Source organism: Geotrypetes seraphini, chromosome 2 (assembly GCF_902459505.1).
Source record: "Geotrypetes seraphini chromosome 2, aGeoSer1.1, whole genome shotgun sequence".
Classification (NCBI taxonomy): Eukaryota; Metazoa; Chordata; class Amphibia; order Gymnophiona; family Dermophiidae; genus Geotrypetes; species Geotrypetes seraphini.
In genome coordinates this window covers 233,049,404-233,066,771 of record NC_047085.1, presented here as the reverse complement: position 1 = coordinate 233,066,771, position 17,368 = coordinate 233,049,404, and the positions used below count along the sequence as shown (strand labels likewise).

The 17,368-nt window shown below is 45.4% G+C and overlaps 1 protein-coding gene across 3 annotated transcripts in view; it reads left to right on the top strand.

The window, feature by feature from the left end:
• UBN2 (ubinuclein 2) overlaps window positions 1–17,368 on the top strand; it is a 264,565-nt gene that overhangs the window by 233,112 nt on the left and 14,085 nt on the right. For all 3 annotated transcript variants that reach the window (XM_033935206.1, XM_033935205.1, XM_033935204.1), the window contains exon 14: window positions 11,879–12,119. In XM_033935206.1, coding sequence (XP_033791097.1) covers window positions 11,879–12,119 — 241 coding nt within the window. The remainder of the gene's footprint in view (window positions 1–11,878; window positions 12,120–17,368) is intronic.

Below are 17,368 nucleotides of genomic sequence, written 5' to 3'. Positions count from 1 at the left end.
AATTGAAAGTTTTATTAGAAAAGTGGTTGTAAAAGAATCAGTTGCTGCACAACAGTCTGATTTAGAGAAGGCAATGATAGCAGAGAGTGGGAGAGGAAGCATTACTAGATTATATAGTGCACAATTGGGGCATCTTTATCCCCCTTTGAAATATAGACCGTCGCTGGGAAAAGATTACTGGTAAAACGTACTCTGACAAGGAATGGTTTAAAATATTGCATTCTCTTTTATATGGCACTATAGCCAGCAATATGATAGAAAATGGATATAAGATGCTCTTTTGTTGGTATTATACGCCAGCACAATTGCGAGCTATGTATGGAAATGGATCGGATAAATGTTGGAGAGGATGTACAGAAGTAGGCTCTTTTGAACATATTTGGTGGTACTGTACTAAATCACAGATTTATTGGGATAAAGTAATTTCTTTTATTGAGGAATTACTAGGCATTCCGATCCCTAAGACCATGGAGTATTGTTTGCTGAACAAAGGACCAGAGGCCCTGCCTTTGAAGTATCAGAAATGGATACATTTGATAATGACAGCAGGGAGACTTATTCTGGCATCCGCCTGAAAACAACCAGAACTACCAGGGCTGAGACTATTACTGGCTAAGGTACAATATATACAGCAGATGTCCAAATTAACAGCTCTTCCGATAAATCAGCTACAGAATTATAATTGGAGTGCATATGAAATTTGGATTACTTCACAAAACAATAGCCCCAGCTGAACTTTGATTTATAAATCTGTGCTTACACTATACATATCTCCTGCACACATCCTTCCACAGGGGTTGGGGGGAGATTGGAGGGTGGGATGGGAGAGTTGAGAAATATCAGACAATATAGATAATATAAAAATTTCAGTATTTATTATGAAATAATGAATCATTGAATTGTTTTGTATACAACTGTACAAATTCAGATGTTTTTAATTGCATTATTTTTCAATAAAAGAAAAAAATTAAAAAAGAGATATATTCTGGCTATTAGCTGAAGAAGCTTAGAGAAGTGCAGGATTTGTTTGTTTTTTAGCTTTTTTTGAGGCTTAAGGAATAGTGATGGGAAGCACTCTTAAATGTGACAAGAGTCACCATAAAAGGAGACTTACGCCAAAGGTGTTCAATCCTGTGAAGCTGACATTTCTTGGCTGATGAGCATAGTGGAGCAGATTTATCAAGAGCTAAGCACTGTGTAGTGCCCCATACTAAAAACTGGTCTTCAGTAGACAAAAAAGTCAGGTGAGAAATTCCCAAGATTGGTAAGGAATGTTTTGAAACAGAGTGAAAAATTCTAGTTTTAATAGGACATGAAAGTGTAACACGGAGGACACTGCAAGAAAATCAATGTAAATGAAATCAAAGAATAGAAGGGGGAAATATGGGATACAGATGATTGGCTAATAATAACCACATCAAGAGCATATCCAGTGATATGAGTAGCTAAAGATATCAACTGTGTAGGATTTAAAGTACTGAGGAAAGAGTGAAAATCTGTAGCCAAAAGATCTGATGAATCATCTTAAGTGAAGATTAAAGTCACTCAGCACCATGAATGGCATTGTGACACAACAGGAAGATATCAAATTAAAAAGAGAAAGGAGAGTAGAACAGGTAATAGGAGATGATTGATAGATTAATAAGAGATCAAAGTGGTAAGGTGAAGAAAAGTTCACCATGAGATGTTCGAGAGGACACTGAAAGGGAGAGTAGAGTCTATGAACTATGAGAAAACAGGAAAAGGGAAGAGAACAGATAGCTAATCAAATGATCTTTCTGTAAGGATGGTAGAAAGAAATAAAACTATAATCATATGGACAGCATTGGTGAAGATAAGCCTTCTCACCTGAAGACAACCAGGTTTCCTCGAGGCAAAGAATGTCAGGATGGGCATAATTCAGATGTATTCTTAAACTGAATAGGTAAAGGTAACATAACATATTGAGCTTTGCAATGGTAATTGAATTAACAAGAGGCTGAGGAGCCGAAGTAGTAATCGAAGTTGCCAACTGTTTAGGCATCAAATATTTTACCTGCAAATGTAAAAAGCAGTAAGCGAAATCCAATCTACATCTCCTAAGCAGTGAAAATGTAGAAGTAAAATACCTTTCAAGAGGCTCTGCTCAGACAAATGGTGACAGAACCCACGAGGGAAAAAGTGATATTGGATCTGGTCCTCACAAATGGAGAGAGTATCTCTAATGTTCGAGTGGGTGCTCACCTGGGAAGTAGCGATCATCAAACAGTTTGGTTTGATATAATGGCTAAAGTGGAGAGCGGCCACACGATACTTAAAGTCCTAGATTTCAAACATATAGACTTTTAAAAAAATGGGAGAGTACCTGAATAAAGAGCTGTTAGGATGGGAGGACATAAGAGAAGTGGAAAAACAGTATGGTCTAAGGTGAAAGGAGCGATAAAAATGGCTACGGACCTGTATGCAAAGAAAATAAATAAATCCAAGAGGAAAAGGAAACCGATATGGTTCTCCAAACTAGAGGCAGAAAAAATAATGGCAAAAGAGTTGGCGTTCCTGAAATATTAAAAAAAAACCCAAGAAGAGGAGTGTAGAAAGGACTACCACTTGAAACTGAAAGAAGCCAAGGGAGAGAGATGTCTGGCAGAAGTGTAGGTAGAAGAACAAATGGCTAAAAATGTAAAAAAGGAGACAACATTTTTTCAGATATATTAGTGAAAGGAGGAAAATGAAAAATGGAATTGCTAAACTAAAAGATGCTGGGAACCGATATTTGGAGAGTGATGAGGAAAAAGCAAACGTGCTAAACAAATACTTATGTGTTCACGGAAGAAAATCCTGAAGAAGGACCGAGATTGGCAAAGTAATGCAAGAAAATGGAGTAGATTCTGTGCTGTTCACGGAGAAAAGTGTTTATGAACAACTTGAAAAACTGAAGGTGGACAAAGTGATGGGACTGGACAGGATCCATCCCAGGATACTGAGGGAGCTCAGAGAGGTTCTGGTGGGGTCTATTAAAGACTTATTAAACAAATCTCTGGAGACAGGAGTGGTTCCTGGGGATTGGAGGATAGTGGATGTGTGGTCCCTATTCACAAAAGTGGTCACAGAGATGAAGCGGAAACTACAGGCCGGTAAGCCTCACTTCGGTTGTTGGAAAAATAATGGAACTGTTGGTGAAAGAAAGGATAGTGAACTTCCTAGAATCTAATGGGCAACATGGCTTTACAAAAGGTAAATCATGCCAAACGAACCTAATTAAATTTTTTGATTGGGTGACCAGAGAACTGGATCGAGAACATATGCTAGATATAATTTACTTAGATTTCAGCAAAGCCTTTGATACGGTTCCTCATAGGAGGCTGTTGAACAAACTTGAAGGGCTGAAGTTAGGACCCAAAATGGTGAACTGGATTAGAAACTGGCTGTCGGACAGATGCCAGAGGGTGGTGGTTAATGGAAGTCGCTCGGAGGAAAGAAAGGTGAGTAGTGGAGTCCCTCAGGGTTCGGTGCTGAGGCCAATCCTGATCAATATGTTTGTGAGTGACATTGCTGAAGGTTTAGAAGGAAAAGTTTGCCTTTTTGCGGATGATACCAAGATTTGTATTATAGAGTAGACACTGAAGAGGGAGTGGAAAATATGATAAAGGATCTGCAAAAGTTAGAGGAATGGTCTAATATCTGACAACTAAAATTCAATGCAAAGAAATGCAGAGTAATGCATTTGGGGATTAATAATCGGAAGGAACATATATGCTGGGAAGTGAGAGGCTAATATGCATAGTTGGGGAGAGGGACCTTGGGGTGATAGTGTCTGAAGATCTAAAGATGAAAAAACAGTGTGACAAGGTAGTGGCTACTGCCAGAAGGATGCTGGGCTGTATAAAGAGATGCGTAGCCAGTAGAAGGAAGAAGGTGTTGATGCCCCTGTACAGGTCGTTGGTGAGGCCCCACTTGGAGTATTGTGTTCAGTTTTGGAGACCGTAATGTATCTGGCAAAGGACGCAAGAAGACTTGAAGCGGTCCAGAGGAGGGCAATGAAAATGATAGGAGGTTTGCGCCAGAAGACGTATGAGGAAAGACTGGAAGCCCTGAATAGGTATACCCTAGAACCAGGGTAGGCAATTCGGTCCTCAAGAGCCAGAGCCAGGTCAGGTTTTCAGGATATCTACAATCCACAATAAATATGCATGAGGTAGATTTGCATCTCAAGGAGGCAGTGCATGCAAATCCATCTCATACATATTCATTGTGGATATACTGAAAACCTGATCTGGCTCCAGCTCTCGAGGACCAGAATTGCCTACCCTTGCTCTAGAAGAAAGAAAGGACAGGGGAGATATGATTCAGACGTTCAAATACTTGAAAGTATTAACGTAGAACAAAATCTTTTCCAGAGTAAGGAAAATGGTAAAAACCAGAAGAGATAATTTGAGGTTGAGGGGTGGTAGATTCAAGAGCAGTATTAGGAAATTCTACTTTATGTGCTTCAGAGAGAGGTGGTGGAGAGGAAAACGGTGACGGAGTTCAAAGAAGCGTGAGATGAAAACAGAGATCTAGAATCAGAAAATAATAATAAATATTGAAGAACTAAGGCCAGTATTGGGCAGACTTGCACGGTATGTGTCTATATATGGCCTTTTGGTTGAGGATGGGCTAGGGAGAGCTTCAATGGCTAGGAGGGTGTAGATGGGTTGGAGTGAGCTATGACAGACTTCAGCAGTTGGAACTCCCAAGCACAGTACTGGGTAGAGCTTTGGATTCAGAAATAGCTAAGAAGAAAAAATTTAAATTGAATCAGGTTGTGCAGACTGGATGGACCATTCGGATCTTTATCTGCCATCATCTACTATGTTACTATGTAGAAAACAATCAAAGATAAACAAAGGAGCATGTCAGTTTTTGATAGGGAACTTGGCTGACACACTGATGTTAGAGACACTTAGATATTGTTGCTATCACAGAGACATGGTTCAGTGATTCCCATGGATAGTACATAAACAAACTGGGCTTAAAATCTTTTTAGGAAGGAGAGAGATGGTTGAAAAGGTGGAGGAGTAGCTCTGTATGTGAGAAACAATATCCAAGCGAGGAAAAGAAGCAGCAATATGGATCGCCTTGAAAAGAAAAGATGGAATTTCTGTCTACATGGGTTCTGTCTATAGACCTCTGATACAATCAGAGCAACTTGATAATGATCTAATTGCAGATATCCAAAAGTTGGGAAAGAAAGGGGAGGTGCCGTTGCTGAGTGATTTCAACCTGCCGGTTGTGGATTGGAAAGTTCCATCTACAGAATCAGAAAGAAGTAGAGAGATCATGGATGCCTTTCAAAGTCTGCTCAGACAAATGGTGACAGAACCTATGGGGGAGGAAGTGATGCAAGATCTGGTGTACCAGATTGTGAAACAAGTCCATTTGAAATGATAGCAGTGCTGAGTGGAAGGCCTTCTTAGGGCTACAATGATGGCTGACACTGGTGCAGATGGTGCAAAGGCATTTACTGGTTGGGAGAGAGGTACCACGCTGTGAGAGCTAACAAATGTAGATTGAGATGGAGGAGAGAGCCTTCGCTCTGTGTCAGCAACATGGACAGTTTTGAAGTGTGATGGTTCCCTTCCGCTGAGTTGGAGGAGGAAATAAAACCACAGTTGATTTGGCCACCAAGGTACTATGAGAATCATAATGGCTTGTTCTTGGTGAAGTTTGAGTATAATTTTCCCGCATAGAGGAATTGGAGGGAATGCATAAAGAAACTTGCCCCGCTGTAAAACCAGGACACAACAGATAGTGTGGAGGTACTGTGGTCTACTCTAAAATCTACCCTACAGGAAGCAACCAACCTCTATATAAAAACAGTGAGCAAACGGCGGAGAAATAATAAACCTCAATGGTTCTCCGTGGAGATCTCTGAACTCGTGAAACAGAAGAAAAGAGCATTTGTATCCTAAAAGCAATCAGAAAGACTAGAAGCAAAAGAAAACTATCTGGCGAAATCTAGAATTGTTAAAACAGCAGTCAGAGATGCCAGACATCTAGCAAAGAATATTAAAAAAGGGGATAAATCCCTTTTCAGGTATGTTAGTGACAGAAAAGGGAACACAGATGGGATAGTGCGCCTTATGAAACCCAACGGTAATTATGTAGAATCGGACTCCGATAAAGTTGAACTACTTAATGAATACTTCTGCTCAGTCTTTACCTGCGAGGCACCGGGATCCGGTCCACAGCTGCAGGCAAAGGAGAGCTCAGAAGACCCGTTCCGGAATTTTTAGTTTACCACCGGCAGCGTCTATCAAGAACTATCAAGGCTCAAAGTGAACAAAGCCATGGGACCGGATAAACTACATCCCAGAGTTCTTAGGGAGTTGAGAGATGTCCTTGTGGAACTGTTAGCTACGGTCTTCAATCTCCCTGAGTACAGGAAGAATCCCATTGGACTGGAAAACAGCTAACGGAGACTGCAAATTACAGACCGGTAAGTCTCACATCGATAGTGTGTAAACTTATGGAAACATTGATTAAACACAAATTAGATACGATCCTGAACGATGAGAGACTAAGGGATCCCCACCAACATGGATTTACAAAGGGAAGGTCCTGCCAATCCAATCTAATCAGTTTCTTTGACTGGGTAACGAAAAAGCTAGATATGGGAGAGTCCCTGGATGTCGTGTACTTGGACTTTAGTAAGGCTTTTGATAGTGTCCCACACCGCAGGTTATTGAACAAGATGAGTTCATTGGGATTAGGGGAAACATTGACAGCATGGATTAAAGACTGGCTCAGTGGCAGACTTCAAAGGGTGGTGGTAAATGGTACTCCCTCCGAAACGTCGGAAGTGATCAGTGGAGTACCACAGGGCTCGGTCTTGGGTCCTATCTTATTTAATATCTTTGTACGGGACCCGCCTCAGGGACTTCGAGGTAAAATTGCATTATTTGCCGATGACTCTAAACTGTGCAACATAGTTGGCAAAAGCACAGTGCCCGACAGTATGACGCAGAACCTACTCTTACTGGAACAATGATCCACAACTTGGCAACTGAGTTTTAATGCCAAAAAATGTAAGGTTATGCACCTTGGCAGCAGAAATCCATGCAGTACTTACACTCTGAATGGTGAGACCTTAGCAAGAACTGCTGCAGAATGGGACGTAGGAGTAATCATTAGTGAAGATATGAAAACTGCCAATCAAGTAGAGAAAGCTTCATCCAAGGCTAGGCAAATGCTGGGTTGCATCTGAAGAAGTTTTGTCAGCCGAAAGCCCGAAGTTGTAATGCCATTTGTACAGGTCCATGGTGAGACCTCATCTGGAATATTGTGTTCAATTTTGGAGGCCATATTATCAAAAGGATGTGCTAAGAGTGGAGTTGGTTCAGCGAATGGCCACCAGGATGGTCTTGGGACTCAAGAATCTCCCGTATGAGGAACGTCTAGGTAAGTTGCAGCTATACTCTCTTGAGGGATGCAGAGAGAGGGGAGACATGATAGACGTTCAAATATGTTACTGGCCGTATTGAGGTAGAAGAAGATATCTTTTTCCTTACAGGACCTACGGCAACAAAAGGGCATCCATTGAAAATCAGGGGTGGGAGATTTCATAGCGACACTAGGAAGTATTTCTTCACTGAAAAGGTGGTTGATCATTGGAATGATCTTCCACTTCAGGTAATTGAGGCAAGCAATATGCTCGATTTTAAGAAAAAATGGGATAAGCATGTGGGTTCACTTTGAGGAAGTACTTAGGTAGGAGGGTCATTAGAGTGGGCAGACTTGTTGGGCCAGTGGCCCTTTTCTGCCGTCATGTTCTATGTTTACTCAAGGAGAAAAACATCAGACTCCAAATGATTGGGAGTGTAGAGTCTGGAACAGAAGAATGGGAGTTGTTGATTGTAGAGGGAAGCAAAGAGATCCACCGCTGGGGTTCCCCAATCCACAAAGATCTGATGCATAAGTGGTGGTGTTGCGTGACCACTTGTGTGGTTTAGGAGTCTGCTCAACTTGTCAGCTAAGATATTCTGTTTCCCTGCTAGGTAGACCGCTTTCAGGACATGATTTTGAGGAATCGCCCAGGACCAGATTTGGATCACTTTTTGGCAGAGCAAGCAAGACTGTACCACTCTACTTGTTCACGTAGTACATGGCTATCTGGCTGTCTGTACTGATGAGTACTATTTGATTGAGGAGACAATCCTGGAATGTGTATAGAGCATTGCAAATTGCTCAAAGTTCAAGGAGATTGATATGGAGAGGTCTTTCAGGAGAACTCCAAGAGCCTTTGGTATGGAGGCCATCAAGGTGGGCTCCCCATCTAAGCATGGAGGCATTGGTTGTCAATATATTTTGATGTGGTAGTGTCTGAAATAGAGAGAGGTGTCTGGAATAGAAGGCCCCTAGAGAGATTGGTCAGCGATAACTACTACTGAAGTGATTTTCAGAGATGTGAGGTCACTCTTTGCTGTTGGGATAGTAGACCAATGGCTTGAGACCATTAGGTTGAAAGTGCCCATTGAGGTTCCCTGAGATGTAGATAGGCAAATGGAGTTACATGTACTATAGAGACCACTTGGCCAAGAAGTCATAGCATTTGACATGCAGTTATGCGGCGACAAAAGGAGACCTGGCAAATTCGAATTAAAGGATTGAGCTTTGTTGAGGTAGGAAGGCACGAGTTTGAATCATGTCTAAGAAGGCTCCCCTGAACTTTAGAGTTTGAGTGGGTTCTAGAAGGGATTTCTTGTAGATGACTGTGAATCCTAGGAGCTCCTGTAGACGAAGTGTTGCATTCATGGCTTGGTGAACATGTTGAGGTTTGGAGGTCTTGATCAATCAGTCATCCAGATAAGGGAACATATGAAAACTGTATGAGCAGAGGCATGTAACCACTACTACTAAGCACTTCGTGAATACTCTGGATGCCAATACCAGACCAAATGTAAGCATCTTGTGCTGAAAGTGGCATATTCCCACTTGAAAGCAGAGGTATTTCTTGTGAGCAGATAGGACAGAAATATGAGCATACTCTTATTTGAAGTCTAGAGAGCAGAGCCAATCATTCTTCTCTAATAGTGGTAATAAGGTTCCCAGAGAGACCATGTGAAATTTCTCCTTCACCAAATATTTGTTGAGAGCTCGGAGATCTAGAATTGGATAAGAATTGGCGCTGCTGGGTCAGACCAGTGGTCCATATTGCCCAGCAGTCCACTCACGCGGCGGCCCTTAGGTCAAAGACCAGTGCTCTAAGTGAGTCCAGCCTCACCTGTGTTCGTTCAGTTTAGCAGGAATTTATCCAACTTTGTTTTGAATCCCTGGAGAGTATTTTCCCCTATAACAGACTCCGAAAGAGCGTTCCAGTTGTCCACCACTCTCTGGGTGAAGAAGAACTTCCTTACATCTTTTTCTGTGTAAGGAAATATTTGGAGTAGAACCCTCACTCCTCTCCTACAGAGGAACTTGTTCTATGGCATTGAGGAGGAGGATGGCTGAGAGCTCCGGGTGAAGGGGAGCCCTTTGCTAACAGCTAAAAAGAAACTCTTCTGAGGGGTGGTTCAAAGTTTTTTGGGGTTTTTTTTTTTTTGTGTAAATGAAGGGCATAGCCTTGACTCATCATTTGAAAATCCAACGGTTCAATGTTACTAGGGACCAGCGATGATGGTAATGGGTGGGATGACCTATGGGTAGAGTCTCAGGCAAAGGCTGAAAAACACTGACTATGCCCTCTAGGAGGAAGTCAAAAGGACTGCTGCTGTTTGGACTGAGGTGGTCCAGAAGTTTTCTACTGCCTCTGTTGTCAGGGGCTGAGTGGATGCAGAAGGCTGGCGATATCTGTGTCTTGAGTAATAAGTGGAGTGTTTGGCGGTGTTTGAGTATCTCCATGGCAGCTGAGACTGATGAGATTTTGAGAAGGACAAGGTAGTCATGCAGAAAGTATGACTCTTGATTTTCTGTATGGCTTCCTCTGTACGGTCTCCGAACAAATCACCCCTTAAACACAGGGTATGTTAGAGAGGCGGTCTTGAACGTTGGTGTCTAGATCTGAGATTCTTAGCCATGCTTGTCTTCGCATGGCAATTGAGACTGCAGAGGTTTGAGGGATAATATCAAATGCAGAGCATACCATGTACTTTCTGGTTTCTAGAAGATTGTTCATTAGATGTTAAGGTTGATGCTCAGATGGTATATATTGGTCATAAAGGAACAACTTTTGGATGAGATTTCAAATAAAATGTCATGCAAAAATTGTAGTTTAAAATTCTATTTTCCAGCATGGAGCCCTGGAACATATTGCGTCCAAACTTATCCAGAGCCCTGCCTTCTCTCACAGGGAGTGTACTGGCATAAGTTCTGGAACTGTGAGCCCTCTTCAAGGCGGACTCTACAACTAAAGTCTGGTGCTGTAACTGTGGTATGTCAAATCCAGGGCAAGACTGGATCCAGTAAAGAGTGTTCAACTTGCTTGGAGCTACTGGGACAGTAAGTGGAAATTCCCATTTTTTAAATAAGACCTCTTTCATGAGGTTGTGGAGAGAAACCTTTATGCAGTCTGTAGGTCACTTTTTGTAGCCAAGTACATCCATGAATTCTGCTCGAGGTTCTGCTTAAGGCTCCATATTTAATGGGAGTGCTTGCGCAATCTGTGTTATGAACAGAATCTACCCTTTTGGAGCCCATATTGAGTTTGCAAGAGAAAGGAATATATTGTAAGGTAGGGACTTTAATACTTTATTTTATTTTTATGTGTTTTTATTTTCTGTGCTTTTTTACTTTGTGGAATGCTTCCTTGACCCTTGGCTGAAGTGGAACTGAATTAAAATTGTTTAGAATTTGAGAAGAAAGTTCTATGAAGGAAGGAAACATAGTTGTTAGTAATCATAATTTTCATAAATTTATTGTGCTTGCTACTCTGGAATGATGAAGCAAGCTTTGGCCTTCATAATTGATCTTTTGGGTTTCAACAAATAAGAGAAAAATAAATTGCAGTAATCATAGCCAGTTGTTAAAAACTGCTCATTTCTTTTGGTTATTTGATGCAGTACAAATTGAAACACACGGGCAGATTCTATATAGGATGCACACCATATCACAGGTGCCGGTTAGAGAATCGTGTTGCCATCAGCTGATCCGGCAGGAAACGCACACCACCACTGCCACCCCCAAACTGCCTCTCCAAACTGTCTGCAGCAGGAGGGATGTCAATCGCTCATGCCACCACCCCCGAACTGCCTCCCCAGACTGTCCGTGGCAGAAGGGATACCCAAGCTCTCCTGCCACCACCCCTGAAACAACCCCCAACCGCAATAGGCAAGAGTGATGCCCACTCTCTCCTGCCAGCAACCCTCCGAACTCATGACCCCCCAATCAATGACACCCCCGAACCCTTCAACCAGACCCCCACCCACCACTCCAGCAGACCGCAACCCCCCTCCCATGGGAGTAGTCTTAGGTATCTGGCCAATCAGAGACTTAGGCCACTCCCAATGCATCCCAGAATGCACTGGGAAGGAGGCCTAAGATTCCGGTTGGCCCAGGCATCTAAGGCCCCTCCCCAGTGCATCCCAGGATGCACCGAAAGGGGAAAGGTCCGCCTGCACCTGCAACAACTGCCTTCCTCAGGAGGTTTTTGTTTGTTTTTTTTTTGGAGGGGGGTTAACGTACGTCCCGATTGGCTGGTTAGACAGCGGTAGGACACCTACTGCTGCCTATAGTCGGGATGCTGTATAAAGAATCAGCCCCACAGTCTATACTTTGAATAATAATTTATTGATATAGGAGATTATACCTATGAAACCTCCTAATATTTCCCGTGATTAGTGGAAAAAATGTCAAAAACAAGACATAAGACAACCTGAACTTGAAAATCTTGTAATTTAAAAAAGAATGTATTTTGTTTTAACAGACCACAGCTGGAGCATCTTTACTGGCAAGTACTTCACCCTTAACCCTCATGACGGCACCACTATCTGTAACTAGTCAGAATGTGACTTCAACTCCATTGACTCCTTTTGGGATGTTGAGTGGTCTGGTACCTGTGCCATTCCAGTTTCCATTGGAGTTGCTTGGCTTTGGAACTGATACAGCTGGAGCGGCAAACTCTTCAGGATCTACCTCATCAGCTTTCCACCATAGCCTCACACAAAGTAAGTGTCCTGTCTGCTACAGCCTGACTTCAAATGTGGGTCTTTCTTCCCCAGCATTTTCATTTTTGAAAGATATTCTCTCTTCTTTTCCATCACTTAGGGCTCCTTTTACTAAGCCGCATTAGGGCTTTAACGCGTGGAATATCGCACGTTAAATTGCCGTGTGTGCTAGACCTTAACGCCAGCATTGAGCTGGCATTAGTTCTAGCCGCGTAGCACAGGTTTAGTGTGCGCTAAAAACACTAACGCAGCTTAGTAAAAGGAGCCCTTAGTCTTACTCCATAGTAAGAACCCCACTATGCTAAAGAACATAAGGAGAAAGAGATATAGGGGAAATTAAAATAATTGTGTTAAAAAGGAAATATTGACCCTCATAAATTCCCCCTTTTAATTCTGGAGGAGAAAATAGGGATTTATTGTGATAAAACACTTGGTTTTATATTTTTGTTTAATCATAATGTATTCTAATCAGAAATGATTTATTTGGGATCTCACCTAATTTATTAGCCTTTTTATCCTTACACATTTATCACGTTCTATTTTTAATGCATTTTTAACACTAATTTGTTTTATTGACTACACAACATTTTCTGCACTTTCAGTATGATAGAACAATTCTAGAAATGCTCAAAATAGTAAGAATAAGAAACCAAAGAGTCTAGATTGCATAGACCATGACAACCTTTGTCATAACCAACCAAATAAGTTTAACTCTAAAAATTGTCTTAACAAGGCCCATAGGTTAGTCTATTTGGGCTAGATTCTGTAAAGGACGTCTAAAAGATAGGCATGGTTTAGATGTCCATGTGCACAATGCTGAACGTGATTCTATAATGCATAGACCAGTGTATCTCAAATTGTGTGCCACAGCACATTAGTGTGCCTCCTGAGATTTCAAGTGTGCCATGGCACACTGTGGCCAGCTGATTTGCATGTTTTGTAGGGCCAGAAATTCTCAACACGCTGTACTTTGCCAGCACTACATGCTTAACAACTCCTGCTGCCATCTCGTATCTCCCAGGACTCACGTATCTCCCTACCCTCAGACCAGCAGCGGCAGCTCAGTGTGCGTTTAACTTCACCACACAGCTGGCGCTAGCATTAGTTTAGCCGCGGTTTCATTCAGCAGCCTCGGGACCTTTGCTAGGCCAGCCCACTTCATTGATTCAACTTCCTCTTTCATCAGAGGCGTGCCGGCCTAGCAAAGGCCCCAAGGCTGCCAGATGAAACAGCAGCTATACTAATGCTAGCGGCAGCTGTGTGGCGGCCCACTTTGTTGATTCAACTTCCTCTTTCGTCAGAGGCGGGCCGGCCTAGCAAAGGCCCCAAGGTTGCCTGATGAAACAGCAGCTAAACTAATGCTAGCGGCAGCCACTAGAGAGAGGAGAGGTACTGCTGGATAGGGAAAGGGAAGGGAACAGGGGTCCTGCTGGACATGGGGAGAAGAGGTACTGCTTGGCAGGGGGAAGGGGGAGGATGGAAGAGAGAAGGGATACTGCAAGACATGGGGAGAGGGAGGTGCCGCTAAATGGGGGGGGCAGGGAAAGGGAATAGAGAAGAGGTGCTTCTGGACCTGGCAGAAGGAAAGAGAGAGGAAAAATGCTATACACTGAAGGGGAGGGTGAGATGGTGGATGGGGAGAGAGCATATTAGTTGTGAGTGGGATTGGGGGTGGGAAGGAAGGAAAGAATTGTAGGAGGAGTGAGAGTGATGAGAGAGGGAGAAATGGACATGGGGTGGAGGAGAGGGAGAAATGGTGTATGGGGAGAGAGCATCATGTTGGGTTGGGGGTGGGAAGGAGGGATGTCACTTGAGAGAAAAGGCAAGTAGAGAGAGCAAACGTGCAGGAGGCAGAAAGTGTTTGACTCATGGAAAGGGCGAGATGGATGGGGAGGATGGAAAGGAGAAATATCTCACTTGTGGGAAGGGGGAGAGGGGATAGAGTGAAAAGTTGGACTCAGAGAGAGAAAGAGAGAGGTGTTGGTTGGAGGAGCGAAGGAGGACCCAATGGAGAAGAAGCATGCAGGAGGAAGAGAGAGAAAAATGTTGGACTGGTGGAAAGGAGGAAGAAATGTTGGACTGTGAGGGGGGCCAGAAAGGAGGAGGGGAGAGAGAAATGTTACACTGAGGAGGGGAGAGAAGGAGAGAGATGTGAGATCATGGAAACGGGGAGGGAAGGAGAGAGAGATAGGAAGGGAAAGGAAGACATGGATAAGTAGATTTTGAGAAGAAAGCAGAAAAATTGAATGTTAAGTTAATGCTAAAGATGGATGCAGGGCAGAAAGTAAAGAAGGAGAGAAAAACAGTCAATGGAAAAGAAGGCCCTGGGAAACAGTTAAAAGCACAGAAAAATAGTCACCAGAAAACAAAGGTAGGGAAAATGATTTTATTTTCAATACAGTGATTGAAATGCATCAAGTTTGAGAATTTATATCTGCTGTGTATATTGTGTGTATATGAAAAATGAATGGAAAAAATTGCATTACAATTAGTAAAGGGGGTGGGATCTGGGACAGAGCTTGGATGGGTCTAGGACGGAGCTTGGGAGGTCAATGGTTGGGGGTATTCTGTTGATATTTGTTAGGGTGTACTTAGCTTGAAGTACCGTATTTTCACGCAAATAACGCGCACCCGTATAAAACGCGCACACGGGTATAGCGCGCAGAAATCACGATGATATGCACAAAAACTTTGGTATACCGCGCTCACGGGTATACCGCGCATGCTGCCCGACGCTCCTTTCGCCCGCCCTGACTTTCCGTGCGCTGTCCCGACTCTCCGTTCACCCCCCCTGACTTCCGTGCACTGTCCCCCCTTGAAGGTCTGTCCCCATCCTGAAAGCCTGATGCCCCCCCCCCGACGTCCGATACATCCCTCCCCCCGAAGGACCGCCGACTCCCCAACAATATCGGGCCAGGAGGGAGCCCAAATCCTCCTGGCCACGGCGACCCCCTAACCCCACCCCGCACTACATTACGGGCAGGAGGGATCCTAGGCCCTCCTGCCCTCGACGCAAACCCCCCTCCCCCCAACGACCGCCCCCCCAAGAACCTCCGACCGCCCCACCAGCCGACCCGCGACCCCCCTGGCGACCCCCACGACCCCCCCACCCCCCTTCCCCGTACCTTTGGTAGTTGGGCCAGAAGGGAGCCCAAACCCTCCTGGCCACGGCGACCCCCCTAACCCCACCCCGCACTACATTACGGGCAGGAGGGATCCCAGGCCCTCCTGCCCTCGACGCAAACCCCCCTCCCCCCAACGACCGCCCCCCCAAGAACCTCCGACCGCCCCCCCAGCCGACCCGCGACCCCCCTGGCGACCCCCACGACCCCCCCACCCCCCTTCCCCGTACCTTTGGTAGTTGGCCGGACAGACGGGAGCCAAACCCGCCTGTCCGGCAGGCAGCCAACGAAGGAATGAGGCCGGATTGGCCCATCCATCCTAAAGCTCCGCCTACTGGTGGGGCCTAAGGCGCGTGGGCCAATCAGAATAGGCCCTGGAGCCTTAGGTCCCACCTGGGGGCGCGGCCTGAGGCACATGGTCGGGTTGGGCCCATGTGCCTCAGGCCGCACCCCCAGGTGGGACCTAAGGCTCCAGGGCCTATTCTGATTGGCCCACGCGCCTTAGGCCCCACCAGTAGGCGGAGCTTTAGGATGGATGGGCCAATCCGGCCTCATTCCTTCGTTGGCTGCCTGCCGGACAGGCGGGTTTGGCTCCCGTCTGTCCGGCCAACTACCAAAGGTACGGGGAAGGGGGGTGGGGGGGTCGTGGGGGTCGCCAGGGGGATCGCGGGTCGGCTGGGGGGCGGTCGGAGGTTCTTGGGGGGGGGCGGTCGTTGGGGGGGAGGGGGGTTTGCGTCGAGGGCAGGAGGGCCTGGGATCCCTCCTGCCCGTAATGTAGTGCGGGGTGGGGTTAGGGGGTCGCCGTGGCCAGGAGGGTTTGGGCTCCCTTCTGGCCCAACTACCAAAGGTACGGGGAAGGGGGTGGGGGGGTCGTGGGGGTCGCCAGGGGGGTCGCGGGTCGGCTGGGGGGGCGGTCGGAGGTTCTTGGGGGGGGACGGTCGTTGGAGGGAGGGGGGTTTGCGTCGAGGGCAGGAGGGCCTGGGATCCCTCCTGCCCGTAATGTAGTGCGGGGTGGGGTTAGGGGGTCGCCGTGGCCAGGAGGGTTTGGGCTCCCTTCTGGCCCGATATTGTCGGGAAGTCGGCGGTCCTTCGGGGTGGGGGTGCGAGTGGTCCTACCGGGGGGGGGGATGTATCGGACGTCGGGGAGTCGGCCGGGCAAGAGGGCTTGGGCTCCCTCTTGCTCCGATCGTGGATGCGGGTGCGGGTGGGAGCGCGTGCGAGCGGTCGTTCGGGGTGGGGGTGCGAGCGGTCCTGCTGGGGGGGTGAATCGGGCGTCGGGCAGGGTGGGAACTATGTTTTAAAACTTTTGTATACCGCGCTCACGCATATAACGCGCGAGGGGTATGCGCGGTAGGTAAAAACGCGTATAACGCGCGCGTTATATGCGTGAAAATACGGTAGTTGAGAAACATTGCTGTAGGCTAGAGAATGACACGGGGAAAACATTTGTCCCCCCTCTCCATCCCGTCCCCTTGAGCTAAGTCCCCATTCCATTCCTGTGAGCTCGGTCCCTGTCCCGCAAACCATCTGATCCCATCCGCACAAGCCTCAAATAGTTTTATACTGAACTTATTTTATTAAAGTATAAAAAGAAACAATATTCTGAACAATTGTCATTTTATAAATCAAAATTCTCGATGCCAAATTAGAGAAAGAGATCTTCAGCTGGCATGGCTTTGTTTATACATGTTTATCAACAACTAATATACTGTTTATCAACACAACTAATATACTAATTTATCCTATAGCAAAAAAGAGAAAAGAAATTTTAAAAAAATTCCTACCTTTGTTGTCTGGTTTCTGTTTTCCCCATCTTTTCGTCATTCTGTTCCTTCCATCCACTTTCTGCCTTCTCTCTGCCTCTTCCATATGGCATTTGCTCTGTTACTGTGCATCTCCTGTCCTTCTCTCCCTCCACCCCCACCCCTCATTGGTCTGGCACCCATCTTCTTCCCTTCTATCTTTCCTTCCCTCCCCCAGGTGGTTTTTAGCATCTCTCTCCTCCTTTTCTTCCCTCAGATCTGGTAACTGTCTCCCCAATCTAGCATGTGCCTTTTTTTCTTCATCCCCTCCTTCCATTCAGATCCCTTCAGCGTCTTCTCCCCTCTCTTTCCTACCCACTTTCCT